General features: G+C 43.2%; 1 protein-coding gene across 1 annotated transcript; it reads left to right on the top strand.

The window, feature by feature from the left end:
- Nucleotides 1–19: 19 nt before the first annotated feature.
- On the top strand, nucleotides 20–22371 carry REXO5 (RNA exonuclease 5). Its single transcript, XM_007424973.3, has 20 exons — nucleotides 20–145; nucleotides 1311–1491; nucleotides 2284–2402; nucleotides 3850–3976; nucleotides 6385–6472; nucleotides 7051–7158; nucleotides 7491–7579; nucleotides 8323–8438; nucleotides 8998–9136; nucleotides 9335–9429; nucleotides 10693–10795; nucleotides 12331–12452; nucleotides 13243–13336; nucleotides 13607–13717; nucleotides 14760–14897; nucleotides 15521–15613; nucleotides 16218–16437; nucleotides 17286–17455; nucleotides 18411–18520; nucleotides 22033–22371. Exons 2-20 carry the CDS (start codon nucleotides 1345–1347, stop codon nucleotides 22103–22105), a joined length of 2262 nt encoding a protein of 753 aa, XP_007425035.1. The 5' UTR covers nucleotides 20–145; nucleotides 1311–1344; the 3' UTR covers nucleotides 22106–22371.
- The last annotated feature ends 638 nt before the right edge of the window (nucleotides 22372–23009 follow it).

The following is a 23009-nucleotide window of genomic DNA, read 5'->3' as shown; positions in this document are numbered from 1 at the left end:
CGGCTAAGAAGGTCTGCCGCCTTTAATCTGCTGTCTACCTCAGGGCTCCTCCTCTGAGGCTCGACTGCGGGCGGGGTGGCTCAGGCCCGGGGAGGCGATGACCGAGCAGAGATTCTCCTCGATGCAGGGGCTTCTCCATCAGCAGGTGAGGTTTCCCATCATCTTCATTTTTTTCTTTGGGGGTTCCTTTTTTACCCTATGGGGAGGGGGCGTTAGCAACGAAAGGCGTCCACAGATGAACTGTTGAGGAGGGTTTCCTTGCACGTGTTTGCCTGCTCACACGTGGTTGCAACCCCTAAAGAATTTCACAGATGGAACCAAAGAACCCGCGTGCGCGCCAGTTTAGGGCTGCCTGCTCCAGCTTTAAACCTGATGCCTTTAAACTTGCTGGACTACTATCCCCATAACCCCCAGCCAAATTTAAAATCAAGGGGAACTTGCTGGTCTCCGCCCAGCCGGGGATTATGGGAGTTGCTGCCCCGCCAGGCGAGGCTGGGTGGAAAGACGGTGCCGACAGCTGCTCTTTACTTTACATTATGATGGTATAATTAATTGCATTATACCAGTTGTTGTTTTAATCCAGGCTGGGGAATTCTGGGAGTTGAAGTCTGGCTGGAGAATTGTGGGAGTTGAAGTCCACACATCTTATAGTGGCCAAGTTTGGAAAACACTCTTTTAATCCATGTCTGTAAAATAGTTTTAAGTGCATAATAAAGCTATTGCTATTCTCATTGCTGTTCTGATTAAACTGGATTAAATTAAGGTAGAATACTTAAAATCACCAGGGCTTGCTATTATTATTAAATTAAATGCAGATACACTTCATTTTGTCCAGGAGACTTGATGTCTTATTAGAATTATTGTTAAGCTGGTTCTAGAATTACTTATTCTTAGAAGTTGAAGGAGAAGAGCCTGATTAGTCTACAGAGGCAAAAAAAAAATAATACAGAATTCATTTTATTCAAAGTGATCAGCTTTCATGAGCTGCAGCTCCCTTCATCAGATGAAGAACGGCTGATGAAGCTTATTAAAAGCTGATGCCTTTGAATAAAACATGTTAGAAAAGGTGCTACCAGAATCCTGATTTTTTACTCTTGGAACATGACTGTCAAGGGGATTAAGCCACCCATTTTTGCATTTCCTTAATTCCTACTCTAAGCAAAATGAAGTAGAGCCCCAATTTAGTCGTATTGCTCCAATTACGGGGGTTGCAACATTGCTAGCTGTCTTGCTCTGCATTTGTTTCTCTGTTAATTTATTAAATAGGTTTTTAAAGAATTCTTTACCGTGTTGCTATTCTTGTTTTATAGGTTAATTCCACCTATAGAGATATTTATAAATAAAATGGGTGCACAAACGTATGGAGTTATAAAGAAAAGGTGTTATAAAGATAGGGAAACTGGAAGAGAAACCAAGAAGGCTAAAAAAAAAAGGAAGATTGAGGAAAATGACATTTGCCCAAATCATCAGGAAATTAAAATATCTAGTAAAGTAAGGTTTGTTTATGGTTATATTATTCCAAATGATTTGCCATTATTGCATGTTTTAGTTTACTGGCCCCTGTATTAATAAAAAAAGTCTTTTACTAATTTAAATATTGGGTGGAATTTTCCAGCTATTTTTCTGGTTTGGTTTTGGTTTTTTTGAAAAGGTTTTGTGTTGTTTTTCTTTCAGAGAGGTTTGCTGTAAGGGGTTTCAATCTGTGTTATATTTTTAATGCTGTACTTCATTTTTGTTTACATCTATGAATCACTGAAGTTATAATTAGTTGCACAATGATGTATTATTCCAGTTGGCTGTTCTTGCACCCTTTTCAGCTTTGCATTATAATTTTTTTCCAAGTGCGGTAGCCAAAATTAGTCAGAAGGTTCCTCTAATTTGAATGCTGCAACCAAGGCTCTGATCTTCCTGATATCAGACATGGAATACAAAAGACAAATAATGCTTACAAAGCTCCAGAAACGTTTAGAAGCTGCTTCGGTTTTGTTCACAGCTGGATTTGTCAGTGTGGGAGGACCTTTTTTGTCAATCTCTTCTGGGACTGGAATCATTTGGCACTGATTGTGTTTCTGTCAATAACTTCCAAGTTTTGTGAAGTTACACGTAACTAACAGTTCTGCCTATTAACTGTGTTTCTCCTTTGCATCTGATCTGGTTTTGTGGCATCCTTTTGTAAGAAATGAATTGTCCTTTCTGGATGTTATTTGTGGGAATGGTGCCTTGAATCCTGAAGCTTTCTTTGTGAGTGTAAACACTCCTGAGTCACTTCTCTTGGTTTCCAAGGTGAAGAAACCCCGTTTGTCCACTCGAATGTTTGGAGAAGGCCAAATCAGCTATGAGCAACTGTATGAACTCCTCAAGTATGCCACGCTGGGAAAACATCACACTGCCACTCAGCCCAGGTAGATGTGCTCTTAACCTTATGCAAGGCATCCACCCAACCTAGATGTTCAACCGTACTGAATCATTTGCCTAATTCTGAAGTTCTAACAGATGGTTTCACATTTTGATAGCACCAGTGCGGTATAGTCATTAGAGTAGTGATGGGGATTGGATTTGCATATTATACTAAACCATGTATAATTTAACCATGATTTCTTGAATCAGCTACTCTAAGCTGGATTCATACATTGCACTAAGCCACCCATCATGGTTTACATAGCTTAGGTTAATTCAGCACACTAAACTAAACCAGATAAGCCCCACTATGGCTTAACGGAAGGATGGGCATCTTATGGGGTTTTACCTTAAGTTGTTGGTTGAGGATTGGATTCCAAAAAAAATAGTAGATGAAGCTAGGTTCAACGTAGCTCTGATTTCCTTTACTAATTTGATATTGAATGCATCTATGATTATTTTTTTCCAATGATGTATTTAGTCATTTCCCCCCTTTTGTTACGTAAAATATTACAACTATAGCAAGTTTTTGAAGACTAGGAATTCCAGTTGGGCTTAATGAAGAATGTGAACTGAGTCTTAGAGCAGGAAGGGTTCAGATCCAAATCTGCACATAACCACTAAGCTCACTAGCTGACCTTAGTTTAAATGGGAAGTGAGCAGACATAGCTCCCAGGATAATCAGGGGTCTGGAAACCAAGCCCTATGAGAGAGGGTTCAAGGATCTGGGCGTGCTTAGCTTGCAAAAGAGAAGACTGAGATTGGCAATATCTGTCATGACAGAATGGACCTGTTCTCAGTTGAAAATCAAGGCAGTACAAGTACAGTACCAATGGGTGAAATTGGTTCAGGTCAAGATTGAACATAGAGGACCTTCCTGACTGTGAAATGGTGGGATAGTGTGCCAAGAACAGTGGACTCCCCCTCATTGGAAGTTTTTAAATGGAAACTGGATGGCCGTCTCTTGAGAACAGATTATGGAATTCCTACACTGAGCTGGGAGTTGGACTAGATCAGTGTTCCTCGACCTTGGCAACTTTCAGATGTGTGGACTTCAACTCCCAGAATTCTAGGAGTTGAAGTCCACATACCTGAAAGTTGCCAAGGTTGAGAAACACTGGACTAGATGACCAATGAAGTCCCTTCCAACTTATACATTCTATGACTCTATGACAGTGTTTCTCAACCTTAGCAACTTGAAGATGTGTGGACTTCAACTCCCAGCCTACACCTGGGGCATTCTGGGAGTTGAAGTCCACACATCTTCAAGTTGCCAAGGTCGAGAAACACTGCTCTATGAGATCAACACCTACCACACCACTCACTAGATGATTCACAGGAGAGCCAGAATTTCTGGTTCCCAAATGTTTAGAAATAATAACTGAGAAATAGATTTGCATGTGCTTGCCTGGCTAAAGGAACATGAGATAATCTTGATCTTTTGTGGTACAGTTGGTGTCGTATCCACCACCAAAGGCGTTTGGCTGGTGTCATGGTGGTGATTTTGCACCACGTGGATCAGCTCCATTTCTACCGCTACTACTTGCAGTTCAAACATCTCCGAAAGACATTCAGACACGTAAGTCATTGAAGCCTACCCATCTGGTGGGATGGCTGCTCTAGGAAATTATGTATTATATAGCAAAATGGCAGACCTCATAGAACAATTAGCCAGGAATTGTGACTTACTAAACCACACTAGAACAAAACAGGAGAGTAAAACAGGCAAACAAATCAAGGGTCACAACCAATGAGTCACAGCTGGAGAAGAAAATGTGACTTCTGAATCTAGGAGGGCAATTAAGTGCAGTCAAATAAAGTTGAGTGTTAAATTGGTTTTGGAGCTTGGTTTATCGAAGGATAATTCGCTGTAGTTTCAGGTGTGAATGTCATACCACATTCACTTCTTGATTTATCTGCTTGCCAGAGGGGGACCAGGCAGACTAGAAGCCATCAACTCTTGGCATCCTCTCCTTGTAGTTTCTTGAGCCAATATTCCTCAGGCATGAACGTGGTCGTGGTCCTGCTTGTGATGTTTCTTTGCAAAGCTGATTTTTTTTAAAGTGTGGTACAAAGTTATTTTTATGTTATTGTGGAGAGCAGAAGGTGTTTCACTTTGGGGCCTTGCCAACCAAAGACAGCCTGAGAAGTCTTGTCTTGGTCAAGTCAACCAGGTGCTTCACCGCTTCTTCCTTATGTTCATCTCCTTGCTGCAGCTCAAGGTTTTCTTTGGCCCACAACAGCTGCATTTAGCTCAATCCATCCCCAATTTTGCAGGCCCACGCTCTTTGTCCAAGAACTTAGCATGGAGAACTTGAGTCCACTTGTGGTTTGCCATGCTTTACTGAAAAAAATCTTTCTCCTGAAATCACTGCTTCTTTCAACAATAACTACAACTTTTCCCAATACCGGGACTGGCTTTTCTTTTCTTTTTCTTTTTCTTCCTTAGCCTTGCAAGCCTCTGCTTAACAGGATACTTTGAACCAAGAAAGCTGGCCAAGGGGGGGAATGGCTTTTGAGCGGCGAGGAAACATATGTCTCTAATTTAGAGCAAGTTCAAGACTTTCCAGGAACAAGCCAGCCTCCAATTCTCTTAAGAATGAACTTGCTTTCTTTTCTTTTCTTTTTTTTTTTCCTCTGGAAGTCAAAGTCATTAATACGACGGCTGGGTTGACACAAAAGAGACTTGTTTTTCTTGGGAATTTTCCCCCGAAAGTGTTATCTGTATCTCCCGCACCTTTCCCCATTTTTAAAAGAACAATCCAGGGTTGGCGAAGGTTAGGAAAAAGGCCATTTGTGTTTTTACCACTAGCTGAGGCTTTTGCAAATGAATTCTGGGCTTATTGTTTCATAAGAAGCCTGTTCCCCCATCTCCTTCTTTCTCTCACCCACACATTGACAACTACTAAATATCATCAAAGCTGGATCGTTGTAATAAATTGTGTTTGCCAAGTGTTCGAGAACTTCACTGATGAGGAACTAAAACCATCAAAAAGGGGACAGCTGCATCAATCACTGGATTGTTAAAACGAGGAAAAATAATTCCTCAAAACATTTAGCAAGAAAATATTTGGGGCCCTTCTGGAATTTAATTATACTCTATGCTTCTGAGCCTTAAATTTGGATTTATGAGATGATCGAAGAATCCACTTCTCTTCCCTGGAAATACTCTCAGACAAATGCCTTTTTTTTTTTTTAATTTCAAGGCCATATCATTGTTGGTTAGATTTATTTGTATGTAAACGTCTAACCTGCTTTTCATAGCTAAAACAAGCCCAATGTGGGGATCCAGCCACATCGTTAAAATCTTGGATCTGTCCCTGATGCCGTGGGATCTTCCAGCTCAGGACACTGTTCAATATGTACAACAGATGTTTCTCATGTCCCTTCGTGTGTACGAGCGAGGGGCAGATCCCTCCGTTGAAACCTGCAAGGCTGCCACCCCAATAAATGGTTGCTCCCACTAGGGATGGGTGAATCTGTTGAGTTCAGTTTTTCTCCATTACTTAGTTTTACAAATCTGTAAAGCTTGATTCATGCATATTTGCATGTGTGTGTGTATAATATGAAATGTATTATATACGTTTAATATAATTATAGTATGCATACACACGCACACACACATGCACACAAAGTTAAGTGTGAGGCTGGTATGCTGCAGAGTATCCAGTTAGCCTTCTTAGAAAATAAAAATCGTGAGTGGCTACAGACCAGGATTTTATTTAGAAGTGGACAAACCACCAAGAAAACCCAAAGATGGGCTGTGGGATGGCGGGTGAGTCAGGAGAGGTATTGTATAGCAATTTGAGTAGCTTGTGGCTTCATCAATGGAGGTTCTACCGTTGGCCATGGCTGCCAAGGTAGCCATATGGTGTGAGCGCCCACAATATGCTCAGAAAATTCCCTCCCTTGACAAAAGTTATTGGAAGGAATATTGTGTGATGTCATTTTCTTGGCTCTTTTTGCCCCTGTTCTGTTTTTTATTAGCGTTTCTCTCTGCCCCCCATCTCTGGGGACTTCATAGAAAAACTTTGTGGAGCAAGCATCAACAACCATCAACAACTCAACAGGGAAGGTATTAATATACTCCTTTTCAATTCCCTTATCCACAAATTTGTTATTTTCTGAAAATCCAGGTGGATATGACTGGTGTGCAATGCATACAGTCCAGAGCAGTGTTTCTCAACCTTGGCAACTTTAAGATGTGTGGACTTCAACTCCCAGAATTCCCCAGCCAGCCATGCTGGCTGGGGAATTCTGGGAGTTGAAGTCCACGCATCTTAAATTTGCCAAGGTTGAGAAACACAGGTCTACACCATGCCATACCTCTGTGCAAATATTTTGGTCTCTTATATACCCCATTCCCCAGGCGACTTTAGTTCTTCAAAAAAAAAAAAAAATTCACATTTCTAAAAGCTGCATTATGGATGTTTTATTACACTTTAATTTTACTTGGATTACACTGTCAATTGCCATATAACTGTTGAATTGGCGAATAAGCAGCAGTTATAAATCTAACCAATAAAATAAATCAGGGGCATGAACAGGCACCCCGTCCCATGTTGTCCTCTTAAAACACATTGAAGAGATGTTGGCAGAAAGGGGGCAAAATGCTAATAGAGATATTTAACATAAATGTGTCATTGGTTTCAGAGATGAATGAAGATCCCATAATTCAGAAATACACAAAAAAGGGCTACAGTCTCTCAAGTTATGTTTTAACTCCCGAGGAGATGCATCTCCACGATTACCCTCTAGAAGGTAACCTGTCTTAGAATCCACATTTATTGTCCGGTTCTAGATCTCTAGAAGAGGGACGGGTCACGACTTTAATAGTTAGAATACATAAAACGATGGTCTGCATTTGGTCCTCTGTTCCTTCCAAAGCTGTAGCAGAACGATAGCTCTATAAGGCTGGTCTATGACCGTAATAAAGATTTGATTTGATAGCATTATGCTGGCGTTATTTCTCCCTGGTCCATGATTGGCACAAAAGTGTAGGATTCTGGCATCCATGTCTAGGGTCCAGCTACAGCACCAGGCTGGTTTTTCACACCTTTTGCAGACATGACATTTGTTCATTGCTTCTCCAGATTCTGGCACCTGCAGCCATTTTGTTCGTACCGACTGCAATGGCCCGGTCACCGACAGCAGCCCCCTCTTTGGACTGGACTGCGAAATGGTATTTCCGTTGTGTTTATTTACTTTCCATCCCATTGCAAAGGTTGGATCTCTGTAAGTAAGAAACAATTTCTCGTTTAGGGATAAAGATTTACCTTTAAGTCTTCAGTTCTCGATTCAGGGTCACACTCTAATCCGTGATGGAGTGCATGCAAAACTTCCCAACTTCATCTCCAGACAGGTGGGGGAAGGACAAAATTTGAGAGTTGGTGTCATTCCGCAAAGATGGACACATTTTGCGTCTATTGGTGGAAATGAATCTGGGAATTTCACCCTTGGTTTGCAGAAAGGCCCTAAGCCTTCCGTTACAGGCTGAAATGCAAGGGTGGGCGATCTGCAGCTCTTGTTTGAAAAGGCCTGGGCAGGTCATCAGTTCAGACCACTGGGAAGTTCTTCCATGTGAAAAGGGACAGAAAGTGGGATATCAGGAAGAAAATGGGAAATGGCTGGTCCATCCAATGCTTCCTTAAACCATACTGGCATGACAAGCTTGCTCCATATTTTCCTTCTGCCAATCAAGTCCTCAACCCCTCCTGCATGCCAGAGCCAACCATGTGCAGATGGTCAAATTCTGTAGTGCAGCAATCTCAATCTCAGTGGCTTCCAGCAGGGTATGGGACTACATTTCCCATCTTTTCCAGGCATTACAGGAAGTCCATCAGATCAGCAAAATATTGGGGACAGGGGACTGCAGAGAAGCATCAGCCTTCCTTCACTCTTCCTTGGCTCTTTCCTTTTGCCCAGTGTCTCACAGATAAGGGGTCAGAGCTCACCCGAATTGCTGTGGTGGATTCCAGTGGTCGATGCATTATGAATGAGCTTGTCAAGCCCAAATTGCCAATAAGAAATTACCTTACCTGGTATGTTGTTTACATATATAACAATTGTAAAAGTTGGGCACTGTCCAGGATTTTGAATGTTTGGATACTGTAATTGCTTGAAATTAATGTTCTTCAGCAATCTGATATAGCTTTTAAGGCCAAACTACCCATTTAGATGAAGCATATGCACATCTGCTTGTTTTAAACTTTTACATGTAGCACCAGTGTGTATATACAGGAGAGGGTGGGATCAGGACTATGGTGTGGGCAGAAATTTATTCCTTTCCCTTTGAAAAATTCCCCATCCTTCTATCCGTCCCGTGCCAAAGCTGTTCTTTGCGTCAGTTGAAAAATGATCCCTTTCTGACCAGTTGCCTCCAAGGTTACAGGCTATATGCTATGTCAGGATGCAACCATCTCCTTTTCTAGCATGTGCTTGAATTGGTCAGAAAGGAAAGAAAGTTTGGTGGTTTCTCAAAATGGCATGAAAAGGAAGTAGCATTATCTTGGCTGGAATCTATAACCTTCTTGGAAGGCCCTTTTGGAATGTTTTATCTTCTTGGAAGGCCATGAATGTTGTCTTGGTTGTGTTTTGAAGTTACTCTGGCATCACAGAGAAACTGCTCCATCCCGTCCAAACCACCCTCGCAGAAATCCAGGGCCGATTAAGGAATCTATTGCCCTCTGATGCCATTTTAGTGGGTCATTCCTTAAATGCTGATCTTCGAGCTCTAGAAGTGAGTATATCCACTCAACAATATTTTCTTCCCACCCATCCTTGGCCTAAGGGATGGGCTTCTGATCCAGAAATTGTCTACAGCAGGAGAAAATTCTGGGTCCCAGTTTGAAGGTGTCACAGATGGTCAATATGTCGTTTTTTGTTTAAAGGCCCATGTTTTTAAACACCTTTCATTTTCCCCCCCCAACACTTCCAGATGATTCATCCGAACATTATAGACACTTCGCTTCTCTTTGCCAGAAAAGGTGGCAAAAGGTTCAAGCTGAAATTCTTAGCAGCAGCTGTTTTAGGGTAAGAAGACTTGTGTTGGGTTTCTGCCTCCAGACACATCTCCTAATGCTTTTCAATTAGGACATTTTTGAATTGCTCCATCGTGAAAGAAATTTCAGATGGAGGATAGGGTTGTTTACAGATAATTAAGTCTTGATATCCTGTTTGTTTAACTGGGACTCAGCCCCAACTATCCGATCAACCTTAATTAGTTAACATTTGCATAGACAGGTAGGATTGTGCTAGAAAATTGGCTTGTCAGCTGTTGCAGGTACATTGTCAGCAAGACTAAGATCCCTCTCTTTTGCTTACGTTGCTCTGAAAATCTCCAGGTTCATCAGTTTTCCCTAGCCTGACTGGGCGTGATGGGACTTGTCATCTAAAACTTCTAGAGGGGATGGCACAGTTTGGGAATGGCACTCAACAGAGAAACACTTTATGGGGTGATTTTAGGCCATGTCAGGTTCAGCCCAAGAATCACACGAGAGTCTGGAAATCAGCTCAGCTTCTTTATTAGCTTGCACCTAATAGACAGAATCTCGCCAGACTAACTCTAATTCCCCAATGAGAGCAACTATAACCATCAAGCCCTCAGGGAAGGGCCAGTCTCTTCCTCCTTACTTTCACACAGTCCAGCTGGGGGCTGAGGAGATGCTTGGAATGTCACTCCACCTCCCTTTAACCTTGAAGCTCCATACCAGAATCCTCCCCACTCATGTCTTCCATCACAGCCAGGCCCTATCATCTGAACCTGGGAGAATAAGCTCTGGATCAATGTTGCTACACTATAACTTCCATTAGCCATGACAGTTTGGGCAATGGTGAGGAATGCTGGGAGTGGTAGTTCAGCAATCCATTTTCCATCCCATTCTCAGATCTATGGGCAGCACTAAGCCACAGAGAGTCTTGGATTGGCAACCTGTCCTTGTTGGTCTAGTGGAAGCATCCCTTTCCACCTGTAGTTCTGTTTCAGCTAGACCTGGAATTATGGCCACAGTGTTTAGGAACAACTAATCAGCTTCATTAATCAAACTGGGTTCAGACTTCATGCTAAGCCATAATGCCGTTTATTTGGTTTTGATTTACATGTCTGAAGCCTTTATGGTTTGCAAACCATGGTTTATGGCTCTGTATGTTGAGCAAACCAGGGCATTACAGCTTGGCCTTAGCTTAGCATGATACATGATTCCAGTTATAGTTTGAAAGTAGCTTGCTTCTTTGCTACAGAATACAGTGTTTAGATGTTCATGGATGTACTAATTGCACGGTTTCTTCTCCTTGTAGGAAAGAAATTCAGTGCAAGGGCCAAATGGGTCACAATCCCACAGAAGATGCCCAGTGCGCCCTTGAGTTGGCCCAGTATTTCATTGACCAAGGACCCAAGAAAGTAAGCAGCTTGATTCTTTTAGATTGTTGTTTGAAGGGGAGGAATAAATGTATCCCTACACCATATAATATTTGCCAAATAATTCTAATTGTAATTATGATTAAAAGGCAGATAATGATGCAAAGGAAAAAATACCAGAAAGTTTAAGTTGGGGGTGTGGAATAGCATAGATATACATGCAACTATACCCCCCTCCCCAACATGAAAGTGTTTATTGTTATTCCATTTTAGCAAGTTCACTGATTTTTTTTAATGGGAGGCAGTCACATTCTACAATGTGACCTAGTGGATCCACGTCTCTCAGCAGTAGAGAAAACACATGTTGGCGCCCCAGCCAATATGGACGATGGAAGATAGTGCTGGGAGTTATATTTTAGTGGCATCTCAGCTTTTTAGGAACTGACCATCAACAGTTTCCTTTGCTACTGTGATGGAATGGAATTATGAAGGCCAGGCTCAGGGAGATAAACATTTTCTTAGCTCGCCAGAGGAGCGTGGGAGCTACAAGAGGATGAGACTGGCACCTCCCTGAGGAATTCACACTGTTGTGGCTGGCTGACTTGGGAGCTGGGGTTTCAGTCTGGGAAGATTGATGTCAGGCCTAGTCCAAGGAACTCCAAGAGACAATGAAAATTCAGTTCAGCTATGTTTATTAGCTACAACCTCTAGCAAGAATCTTCCCAGACTGAAACCCCAGCTCCCAAGTCAGCCAGCCACAACAGTGTGAATTCCTCAGGGAGGTGCCAGTCTCATCCTCTTGTAGCTCCCACATTCCTCCGACGAGCTAAGAAAATGTTTATCTCTCTGAGCCTGGCCTTCATAATTCCATTCCATCACATCTACCATCCCTATCTGAAGATGTGGAAGACTGAACATTGGACCTTCCACATACAAACCCAGAGCCATACCCTTGACCTCTGATCCCTCCCATTGGCCCTACCAGGAGCCAATCAAAGGAAGAGTTTATTCTTCAAGCCCATTAAACAGAAAGAATAATGAAAGCTACAACATGCAACAGGTTGGAGGATGATTCAAGGGGTTCCTAACTGTCTAAGAAAGGAATTGTAATGGTATGTGAGAATGACCTTGAGAGACAAGGGGAAGAGATACTGCCTAGGGAATGATCAGATAAAAGGGAGAGAAGCCCACAGCTGAATAATGGGAAGAGAAAGAAAGAATCCGCCCTAACTTATCAGGTGTAAAAAGAGACAGCGGGAGATTTGTACCTTCAGGCTTGCAAGATTCTGTTAACGTAGCCTTACAATAAAGTAGAATTGGCTCATCTGGTTGTGTTTCCTGTCTGGTCTACCTGTCAGGGCTGACAGGAATGGGCACATTTTTCTAGCCCTTACAACCACACAGGATAGCCCTGGGTACAAAAAAGTAGGGAGAAACCCCTGGAAGGTCCTGTGAGAGGTACTTAGACTCAGCTTCAGTAGGGAATAAGGAATTTAATCAACTATCTCAGAGAAGAAGCTGATTGGAAGCAAAACATCCAAGAGAAGAACTTGTAATATTATTTTTTTTCACCCTAGGTTGCAGAGTTGAATCTAGAAGCCAGATTGTCAGAGCAAAGGAAGGTGGGAGAGGCAGAGATTTGGGTCAGGGCAAAACAAAAGAACAGGATCCAGAAAGGGGTACAAAACCCCAGCCAAGGGTAAATATCATCAATTCCTTTTTTGTAAAACAGCCGTCTTGGCTTGAGAAAGTTCATGTTGAGGTCTCTTGTGGTGGTTTTTTGCCTCCTCTCCAAAATATTAAATACCTTGGCAGGGTCTCTGGAAAGAACACTGTGAAAATATGCTATCCCACATGGATTCAAATTGCAAGACACGGTGTCCCCAAAAGAATGGGTCATGCTCTTATCAGTTGCCAGTTCGTTTTGCAAAGCAGCCAGACTGGGAAATTCAATACGATGGCCTCTTTTTAGATGGTTGCAAAGCTTTTTTGCCCTGTGATTGCTTCCTTGGTAGCATTTTAATCTGGAATTGCACCCTTCGTTTACTCACTCCATTCCGAACATTTCAGATTATAATACGTTCCCTCTTATGTTTGTTCAGACTTGATTTACCGTCACCTTTTTGCATAAATGTAGTTTCAACATCATCTTATCCAGGATGAATTGGCAGAGCCCCGGTGAGGCTTCTCAGGGCATTATGCCTTGAATTAGAAGGCTCCTCTTGATAGTTTCTGACCTTTAGTATTGCTTCCTGTTCAGCAGGGATGCAACAGATTCTGGATTAGTCAGTTCCTGTTTCTGGGAAGTGATGATAATCACTACTTTGTTTTTTAAGAAGAAGATTATTTTGCAATAAAAAGAAAAGGTGAGAGGATTGGTAAATGAAATTTCTCCTGGGGGCCACCTTAAGGTTGAGGTATGCTTAGAAACTTTCTTAGGTAGCACCCTATGAGTTTATTTGACTTTGGTTTTACTTCTTGTCTTTTAGCCTTTTTGACAGCTTACAGTCTCTCGGTCAAAAAACATTGCTTCTGGGAGAACAAAATAATGTTCAGAATCATACGGCTTCCCTAAATAAACAAGTGAGTTATAAATACTGTTTTGTTTTTTTTCTCTATCATAGTTTTCATTTTACAAAGCTGAGAAGCATATGGACATGGTTCTTCCCAGTGGAAACCAAGTTAACACAGATAATTTATTTATTTTTTTGGCTTCTCTCTTTACTGCCTCTGCAATCTGGCATCATATTATGGTTCTTTCTTCATAGCTGTTTATATGTTTTCTAAGCATCCCACCTTTCTTCAATGTGTTGATCTCTAAAATGTCTCCTAATTCCATTGTTACCCATTTAGGTTCTCCAGAGAGCCCTGGAAGAGATCCCTAAGTCTTCCTTTAACATAATTCAATTTGGTTTGGATTCAAAGCATGTCACAACTGACCTCCTTGCAGAATCCAGTTCAAAGGTAAACAGATCTTCCCAATCTTCTACAACAAAGGTGGGCAGTGGAGATCTAGAATACCTTTCTCCTACCAGAATTCTTAATTATGGCCTTGTTTGCTAGGCAGTTTGGAGAGCTGGAATCCATATACCTAGAGAGAGACCAGATTGTGGAAGTCAGATTTACAGGTAGACCTCTTTGTGATTTTTGATAGGTAAAGAAACATTTTGGAATCCTGGTTTTCTTATTTAACAGCAGCGACAATAAAATAGTAGCCAACCACAGAGTTAAGCTTCTAACGAAAAAGCTTGTAGGTGTCTGTCCCAGGATTTATGGTTATAGAAGGAAGCGCTCTGAGACCAGTTCTCATACAGAAATCCCTGGTTGAGTATAAATTCAGGTGAACATTTGTCCTTAATGTTAAGGTTGTTCTCTTGTTCTCGCAAACATTCTGCACCTAACATTCATTGGTGGAATTGTAAGGAAAGGTTGGATGAGGTGATAGGTTCAGCTTGAGAGCTGTCATATGAGGCCACTCAAGGGCTTCCACAAAGTAGCAGGCAAGAATTTGTTCACTGGTGTCCTCAAAGTGGGATTTGATGCAGTGGTTTGGAGGTGCAGAGGCCTACAAGTCTACTCTCTGCGAGGGAGGCTGTAGCTCTAAACTTACTCTGACTTCTTGCAAAACTAAATAGGGTACCAGTAGGCATAGTCTCCTTCAGCCTTGACCCACCCTTCCCATCTCTCAGCTGCTTTTTCCCCACTCTGAGCCAATAGATGTGGAGGCCTAGAGATTTATCAGTAGATCTTCCTCTACCTTCTACTCCTCCTTGGAATCACCCCCACCAGCTCTCTTGTTGATTTACGCATTGCACTAAGCTTTAATTCAGTTTGGTTTGGACTTAAGGGTGGTGTGTGAGCCTAGCCAGTGTGGTTTGCAAACCTGATTTTATGGCTTTTCCAGATGAGGGTTGCTCATAATACTTGCTCCTCTATGACTGAGAGACGAAAAACAGTTGATAAGTTTTGTTGGTTTCATTTCTGAAATCCAGCCTTCTTTTCCTAGATGAGGGCCCAGCTTTCTGACATGCTGACCGTCTACGCAGGCCCTTTTACCAAAGACGTTTGCCTGAAGACTGTGAAGAAAGCTTTTAGGAAGTGCGGCCACGTTCGGTCAATCCAGATCATTTCAGAAACGTTTAAGGCAAGTAGCCAAACAATTTTGCTGCAGTTGGGTAGGCAGTACAAATCCCAGGGGGATCTAGGCTGCTACATCTCACCACCACCACCACCACCACCACACACACACCTCTGTGCAATATTCACTTTCCTAAAATAGTTGCTTGAATTAAAGTTCTTCACCAGTCTGATACAGCTTTTAAGCCAAATCACCCATTTAGATAAAACATATGCATATCTGCTTGTTTTAAACTTTTACATGTAGCACTGGTGTGTATATACAGGAGAGGGTGTGATCAGGATTATGGTGCGGGCAGAAATTTGTTCCTTTCCTTCTGAAAAATTCCCCATCCTTCGATCGTCCCGTGCCAAAGCTGTTCTTTGCGTCAGTTGAAAAATGATCCCTTTCTGGCCAGTTGCCTCCAAGGTTACAGGTTATATGCTATGTCAGGGTGCAACCATCTCCATCTTGCCCTGAACTGGTCATTTTGATGGAAAAACAGAAGGTGCCCAACATTCAACCAGCAGGATTTGGGGCAATTGCATGATCAAGGAGGCATCCAAAACTCGGGAAAGCACCAGACCCCTCATTTGTCTGCTGGGGGCCACTGTATCTGACCTGAAGTGCCCTTGTTGTCTTCCCTGAAGCCCCATCTCTGTATCCAGTATGAAGTGCTGGAAGCTGTCCAGCTTGCCTTGAAGGACCTGAACGGAGCAGAAGTTGGAGGATCCACCATCAGGGTAGGCTTACGGCTTGCCTTTAAACTCCAGGGTTGGGAGAGAGCATAGGAGTGTGGTCTGCAGAAACCCTGAGCTCCTCATTTCTCTTTTGAAAATATTGTCTAAAGTGCCTTCGCTGTGATTTAAATCAGATTTTCCCAACTGGATGCCCTCCCAAAGCGTTGGGCTGCAATTCACAATACACGTGTTGTTACTTGGAATAATAATTATATTCTTTCTGTTATTCTAGTTCGTTTTAAGGAAAGGTAAGTTTCTAGAAGATGATACTTCTTATCTTCTATAAATGTAATAAATACATTATGTTTATATTTATTCTTTTTTGTACTGGTTCCCTCCAGAAGGGAAAGTAGCATCGATATAACCTAGAAGAAGAGCTTAATATTAAACAATATCCCTGACAATCATTGTTTATGCAAAACCATGGTTAAATAAACCACTGTTTAACATGTTATATGACCTCACCAAATTGTGGCTTATTCAACAAATGTTGTGGGTGAAACAAGACAAAGGTCGCATCTCACCCGATGCAGCAGGAAGGGCCTCTAGTAGCATCTGCAAACCAACCAACCGGCTTGTCCTGCAATTTCGGTTTTCCGCCTGTAAGGTTCAAAGGCCCATCGCTGAGATGACCCTTGATTGCGAGGTGCTGGTGAAAGAGCTGGAAAGGGATCTGGAAAATGAAGGCATCCTTTACGTGGCCGGGTTGAGGAAATGCCAAGGTGAGACAGAGCTGCAAGAACAGTTGGGCCATTTGAAAGATGTACGTTCCATTTTTTGGCCAAGGGATCTCCAGACTGGCAGACAGAGGAATTACTGCTTTCTGAGTAAGTATGACCATAAATAAGTTCTCCAACAAAATGTTGTAGCATGGGATACCCTTTGGGTCAAGATTCTAAGTTCTCCATTCTGACTTTCCTCTCCCTTATTTTCTCTTTTTGCCCTTAAAAATCCTTCCCGTTTGACAGCACACTCACTCTTGCTTCCTTTTGGGAGGACTTTTCTTCATCCCAACCATACATACACACACATGCAGCCATCACAGTAAGTGACTATGCAGAGCACAGAAGTAAAAAATAGTACAGGTAGTTCTTGAGTTACGACCATTCATTCAGTGACCGTTCGAAGTTACGGCGGTGCTGAACAAAGGGTACTTACGCCCAGTCCCCAAAATTACGGCCGTTGCAGCAACCCCACAGTCATGTGATCAAAAGTCAGGCACTTGGCAGTCTGCCCACACTTACGGCCACAGGGACGCTTCAACCCCCACCTATCTCCCCGCATCTCTGCTGTTTTATCTCCCTGCACTCTGCAGCCCCTGCTCCCCTCAGGTGACCTTCACCATCTTCTTGCTCCCACTGCTGACAAGCATGCCCGGCTAGCCCTTCGGGAGGCAGCTGCTGGCTACGTAAGGCCTTCTTCCCAAGGTCTCACAATCTTGGGAAGGGAAGGGAAGGGAAGGGAAGGGAAGGGAAGGGAAGGGAAGGGAAGGGAAGGGAAGGGAAGGGAAGGGAAGGAGAAATTATGAGAAGTGTTTCAGTTTAAGCAGTTTTCATCTGGGCTGTCCCCTCTCCTTAGCCCTAGGGTCAGCATTCCCTAGCATGATAGTCAAGGCCACAGCTCTGATTTCAGACACGATCTATTAAGCTGTGTTGTTCGGGGGTCTCTCTGGCAGGATTCCAGACCCCAGAGAGTGCCTCCAGAGCCCTCCAAACTCTAAAGGAGAGCCACATGCGGAGCAGGAGAGCCCTCACATCTCCCACACTCTTCCGATGGGTCTGTCTCACAAAGGAAGAGGGCAGAGGAGTGGCAGAACTCCAGGAGAAGCAAAAACCCTTCAATTTGGTGAGCTCTTTGTCTTTAGCAAGCCAAGGTTACAGGAGAGTAAGATTCTGATGCTTCCATGTCATGCAGCGGATAGTTCTGGGATGAGTGAAGCTTCATCTCCAGCAGAAGTCCATCACTGCAGTTGTTATCACTGAAATGGGTGCGCTGGTTTCATGGACTCTTCACAGACCTATTCACGATTTGATTCATATCCTGCTTGGTTGATTCTCATTTGGCTCAAAACTATGAACAACTTTCCCCTTCAAAAATGAGTGGGTTTGACTTGGATGTTTGGCGTGTTCTGGGAGGTGCACGTGACTCCTTTTGACTTAGCCAGGCCTTCAGATGACTAAGGTTCATTTTGGGCCAATTAAAAGGAGGTTTTTTTACCATCCCTCAAATGAAGCACAGCCTCTGGTTGGTTCATAACAATCTTGTAGCTTTCTCGGGAACAGCATGGGACCAATTGCAGTGCCACTTTCTGGAATGGTATTTCAGATTCCCAGCCCAGTCTACTGTCCTGAGATTTCCAAGTGGTCTCCTATCCCCAGGTCCCCTAACCAGGTCCACCTTTTTTAGCTTTTTAATCCAGCTAGGTGCTGCTACCTCCTGTGACATTACATCAGTTGAAACACATGCATTTAGGTCTATCTGCCTTTGGACCCATTTAGGGTAATTTTCCCCAATCTTCTACTCTCCAAGGATATTGGATTTTAGCACCTATAATTCCAAAAAATATTTGTGAGAGGGATTATGGGAATTGAAGTCCAGCCTTTCTGTTTGGCACCAGGTTGGAGACAGCTGCTCTATTATTTCCACAGTCCTTAAGTAACCCATTTGCCATTGACATTTGAACTGAAATATTAAGCCAACTTTTGTCTACTGTAAAGCAACTTCCTGTATCCTAATAGGTGTTACTTTGTTGAGTAGTTTTGCTCGTTTCAACAAAAGTATTTATATACTTTGTCCACAGGAACTTGGTTTAAAGAAAGCCATCAGGACCCTGGACCACAGAGTCAAAACGCTGTATGAGCGGGTTCCAGAGCATACGCTCTGTCTCGTTCTATTACCAGGCGCCAACAGGTGAAAAATCTTATTATTTCTTCCTCCTCTTTTTCCACGGAGAAAATGCTTATTTCACCCCGTACACCCAATCTGGGATCTTTTCTTTCTTGGAGTGATGCTTAGAGGACCAAAATTTGGTTTTTTTTCCAATTTCTTTCCTGAGAGTTTTAAACAGATAGAGGCAACCAGCATTGCTGCAACCCAGCCGTTAGAAACACAAAATAAATGGTGCTGTTGGTTGATCAAGTACGACACTTCAGATTTCATTTGCAAACCTGTGTTGAGTTTGTCTGCCACTCTTTAAAGCAGCTGCCTCTTTTCCCAGGCACGTGTGGCAGCTTCAGAGAAGAGTTGTGTGGTTCCAGAAAAAGAGGCAGCTGCTTTAAAGAGTGGCAGATGAGTGCCACGGAGGCTTTCCGAAGCATCTTGTTGGAATCGAATCCCAAACCCTCCAAGTTGGTTGCCTCCCTTAAATGTGGCCGCTAGCTCCATTTCTCACCCATGGCTAATTTGGAACAGCCAAAGCACTGTCCGCTTTGGTGAACCTGCTAAAAGCTTTCCTAGTATTGATTAGCAACAGAAAGATTCCTCTTTCTGCTCCATTAGCAGCCTCTTAACAGAGGCTAATGCAGGCCGACCAGCTCTCTTTGAAGTGGGAACAAATTGCCGCTTGTCAAGAATTGCAAGGACGGGCCCTGTGTTTCCCTGCTACCCAAAACAAATAATAATCCAGCGCTAGACGGCCGCTGAAAAGAGAGTCATTTGTCTAAGATGTTGGCAGGGGGTTCAACCCAGGTCCTGCCAAATCTCCCAGTGATTCAAATGAAAGAGAAAAACTTCACATGCTGTGAAGTTGCTCTGTTAGAGTTTCCATCATTCTGTGCTGCAAGTGGCCCCCAGCATTACAGCCTCCCCCGTTGCGTGTCTTTAAGAAAAACGTTTTTGAATGGCTTGGCCAGCACGAGAATAGGAACCCCTTCAGCGCATTGCAGATGTATCTGCAAACTAGGCTGGCATCTGCCCAGGAGTCTTGCCTTACGCCTCTAAGAGATGCAGGTCTTCTAGAAGGGAAACTGGTCCCCGATGAATGGTTTTTCAGGTTCAGAAGAGTAGAGGGAGCAGATCTCAAAGGCCTGAATGCAGGAACCCTTTGAACGTATGGAAGCTGTTGCTGAAGCTCTTTTTGGTCCATTCAACACTATATTCATCAGCGCATGGGGGGCAGGGAGAGAGAGAGAAGCCACTGTGGGGCTTAATTTCTCTCCCTCCTTTGATCCCAAGCACTTGCTGCTGTTATTTGAAGCCAGTGGAGGTAAATGGGCGCATGTCTGAGCTTCCATATTTGATTTCTTTTCAAGATTTATATGAGAACTCAAGACAGTATAGCATTCGGTCCTCCAGTTTTCTCCCATAGGTGCACCCCCTGAAGTAGGTTGAGCTGAAAGAAGAATGACCAATCCAAAGTCCCCCATGGAGCTTTTTTACTGAGGGGGGACTTGAATCCAGGTCTCCCAGCTCCTAGTCCTCCTTTACCACTACACCACACTGTCTCTTGGGCTGAGAAAGAGTGATTGGCCCAAAGTCCTGTTCACCACAGTCCATCAGCCTGCGATGGAATGTCTAGAGAATGTGGAGCAATTCCAGAAAAGAAAAGAAAGGAAAGAAACTTGGGTCCTGGGAAAGTAGAAATGTGAGAAAGAAACTCAGAATGACTTTGCTTTGATTTTGCTAGGTATAAGTTGCAGTAGAGAGGGGCTTTGGTAGACTTTCAAGATTCTGTTATAATACCTTAACTGCAATAAGGTGCATTTCAAGACACTTAGCACTTCCTCTTTTCTGACCTTGCCCGTCTCAAAGGGCCGACACAGCCTGAGACAGATAGATTTGTTGCGTTCTTGTCTTTTCTTGTTCATTGTTGACAGTTGACAACTTAGCAGTACACCTGGTTGTCACCAACTATGGGGGGGGGGCAGGAATGGATAACTCTTAACCCCTTTTGATCCAAGCCTGTTTTTGGCTGCTCCTGTCTATGCTGGAGCTGCAGGGAGGGGGTGGGAAGAGACACCAGCCTCCTCCACATTGAGTTTGGGACTTGGGGACCACATTTGTTGGGTAGCAGCTTGCCTGATACTCTCCTAAGCGCACCACCTGCAGCAAGAAGGAACCATCCAGGCAAATCAGCCACTAGCATCACCAGCTTTTCTGGGTTGGGCTGAATTTGGAACCAGTTTCTGGAGTTGTCACAAGGTAGGGAGAAAGTAGGCTCAGAGATACTGGTTTTGGAGTCTCTAATGTGACATCTGGAGATGACAATTTGTCTACAATAGTGTTTCTCAACCTCAGAAACTTTAAGACATGTGGACTTCAACTCCCAGAATTCGCCAGCCAGCATAGCTGGCTGGCGAATTCTAGGAGTTGAAGTCCACATGTCTTAAAAGTTCCTGAGGTTGAGAAACATTGGTCTACAAGCATCTTCTCTGATGGTCATCAGGATTGCTGGCTTGACTTTTCTTTAAATGGAAGGGATGTGGCGAAGGAAAGTGGCATAGCCTTTATCCCCAAGAACATCTCCAGGACTCGGGGGATTTCTCACGCTAAACCATAATTACCGTTTGTGGCTTAACACAATCCATTGTGGCTTATTCCACCAACCATAGTATGGCCCGACGGCCCTTGTATCACTTTTCACTTGGTAAATTTCCAGGGTTACAGTTAAACAAAATTAAGCCAATGATTTGCCTCCCCAGCTCCGTTAAGAGTTTAATCTGCAGCTTCCAATATTCCTACGCTGGCCTGCAGAGGATTAGATGAAAACAACAGAGACAGAAAGTATAAGGGCATACATTTATTTATGCGTCTATGAAAGTGAAATACGTCCCTTTTTATGTTCTGAGCTGAAAAAAAAAAGGCTCCTCTAGCATAACTGCCCTTCTTAGGGAAAATGTTTCAGCCAACAGACTATTTTGAGTGCCAGCTTCTGCAGCTGTTCCAGCTTGGCACCATCCCCTTGGAGATGCAGCGACAGAGGCTGTACGTGCAGAATCCCAACTGTGGCACCACGCAAGGCGGGTCCTGCCTCTTGACATATCACAGCTGCTAAGCCATCATTGGAAGCATTCACTGGATGGAGGATAATTAGATTTGTTGAAAATATCATGCCTCTTTAGGGGACTTACCCTCTTCGGCTTTTAAATCAGCAGAGGACAGGCTTCTACGGTGGGGGCGGGTGGGTGGGCTGGGGAAGCAGCTGGGCTGAGTGGTCAAATTCAAGCTCTTTTTAAAAAAAAAGATTAAGAGCACTACCAATGAATCTCAGTTTTCATCTGGAAAATGCAACACCCCCTCCCCCCCCAAATGCTTTAAGTTTCCATACTAATACAACTTAACCTGTGTGCTTTGATGCAGTTTGAGATTTTTCTGTTACTGGAATTCACTTTATTAAAAACAGAGTTCACACGGCCCTCTGGCGTTAAGCAGCAAGCACATTCTCTGAAGAAATCTAACATGCGCTTTTCTCACTTACCTTGCAGGCTCTCCGGCTCTCCTTGCGGCCTCAGCCTTTTGGGAATTAAGGGAGAAAAGAACATTTATATGTCCTGCTAAAACGCAGGGGCTGAAGTCCCACTTTGGTGGAAAAACAGCCATTCTCGCTTCAGCAGCCTGAGTGTCCGCAAGCTTCTCAGGGCAATTTTTAAAGTGTTAAATAAAAAAAAAAGTATCAAATAATCTAAAGAATTTGATTCAATTGTTAATGCAGGAAACTTTTTTTTTTTTTAAAGCTCCCTGCAGACTGCCAAATGTTAGGGGGGGTTTGGGTGTGGGGAACAACACAGAAGACGCTGGTTGGCCTGCCTTCAGCCTCTGAGCATGACATTTCAAAAGTTTCCATGCTGTTTCTGGACAGTAACATTTCAAAGGCTTTGCCTAATATTTTTTGAAAAGGGGAGGACGGAATTGTTCAAGCTCTGTGAAATTTATTCCGCATATGTTGAGCGAGAAAGGTCCCACAGATGATTAAAATAAGCAAATCGAGGATGAGAAAGAATCAGGGAGAAAGACCGTTGTGAAGTATGGCTGAAAGAAGGAAAGCAAAGATGCAGAGTTAGAACTGACTGGGGAGGGGGGTGAGAACATTTTGGTAGGTATTCTGCTAGAAAGGGAGAGGAGGGGAATTATCCAGCAATTCAGGGGAAGCTTAGAAAAGCCTCAGAATATGTACCATATTAGAAAAATTCTTTCAATTCCGTCTTGGCCCATCTGTGTGTGTGAATCCAGCTGCAAAAATAAGTTTTCAAAGGCCTCTGGCTTGCAATTGGCCACCTCCATTACAGCCCCGAGCTATTGTCTTGGAAACAAAAAAAAAAAGTGGATTGTATGTCACAAAGGCATCTCCTGCTTCTGCCCACCAGATTCCCATAATCGAACTCTGCATAAACGTTGGTGGCATTCTTCCTCGCCACATAAGACGCACGCACAGCGCATACCATTCGGTCTGGAGGAAGTAGCA

This window comes from Python bivittatus, unplaced genomic scaffold (genome assembly GCF_059951505.1).
Source record: "Python bivittatus isolate LINGU-HERP-01145 unplaced genomic scaffold, Pbiv_v1 ctg000560_np1212, whole genome shotgun sequence".
In the NCBI taxonomy this organism is placed as follows: Eukaryota; Metazoa; Chordata; class Lepidosauria; order Squamata; family Pythonidae; genus Python; species Python bivittatus.
Note: the sequence above shows the minus strand (reverse complement) of the source record. Positions and strands in the feature narration are given on the sequence as shown.

What these genes read in the sequence shown, in the direction of transcription:
- REXO5 (XM_007424973.3), top strand. Translation starts at nt 1,345, where the DNA reads ATGGGTGCACAAACGTATGGAGTTATAAAGAAAAGGTGTTATAAAGAT. An exon ending in TCAACAACTCAACAGGGAAG is followed by an intron (nt 6,473 to 7,050) that starts GTATTAATATAC and finishes CATTGGTTTCAG; the next exon opens with AGATGAATGAAGATCCCATA. An exon ending in CCACGATTACCCTCTAGAAG is followed by an intron (nt 7,159 to 7,490) that starts GTAACCTGTCTT and finishes TTGCTTCTCCAG; the next exon opens with ATTCTGGCACCTGCAGCCAT.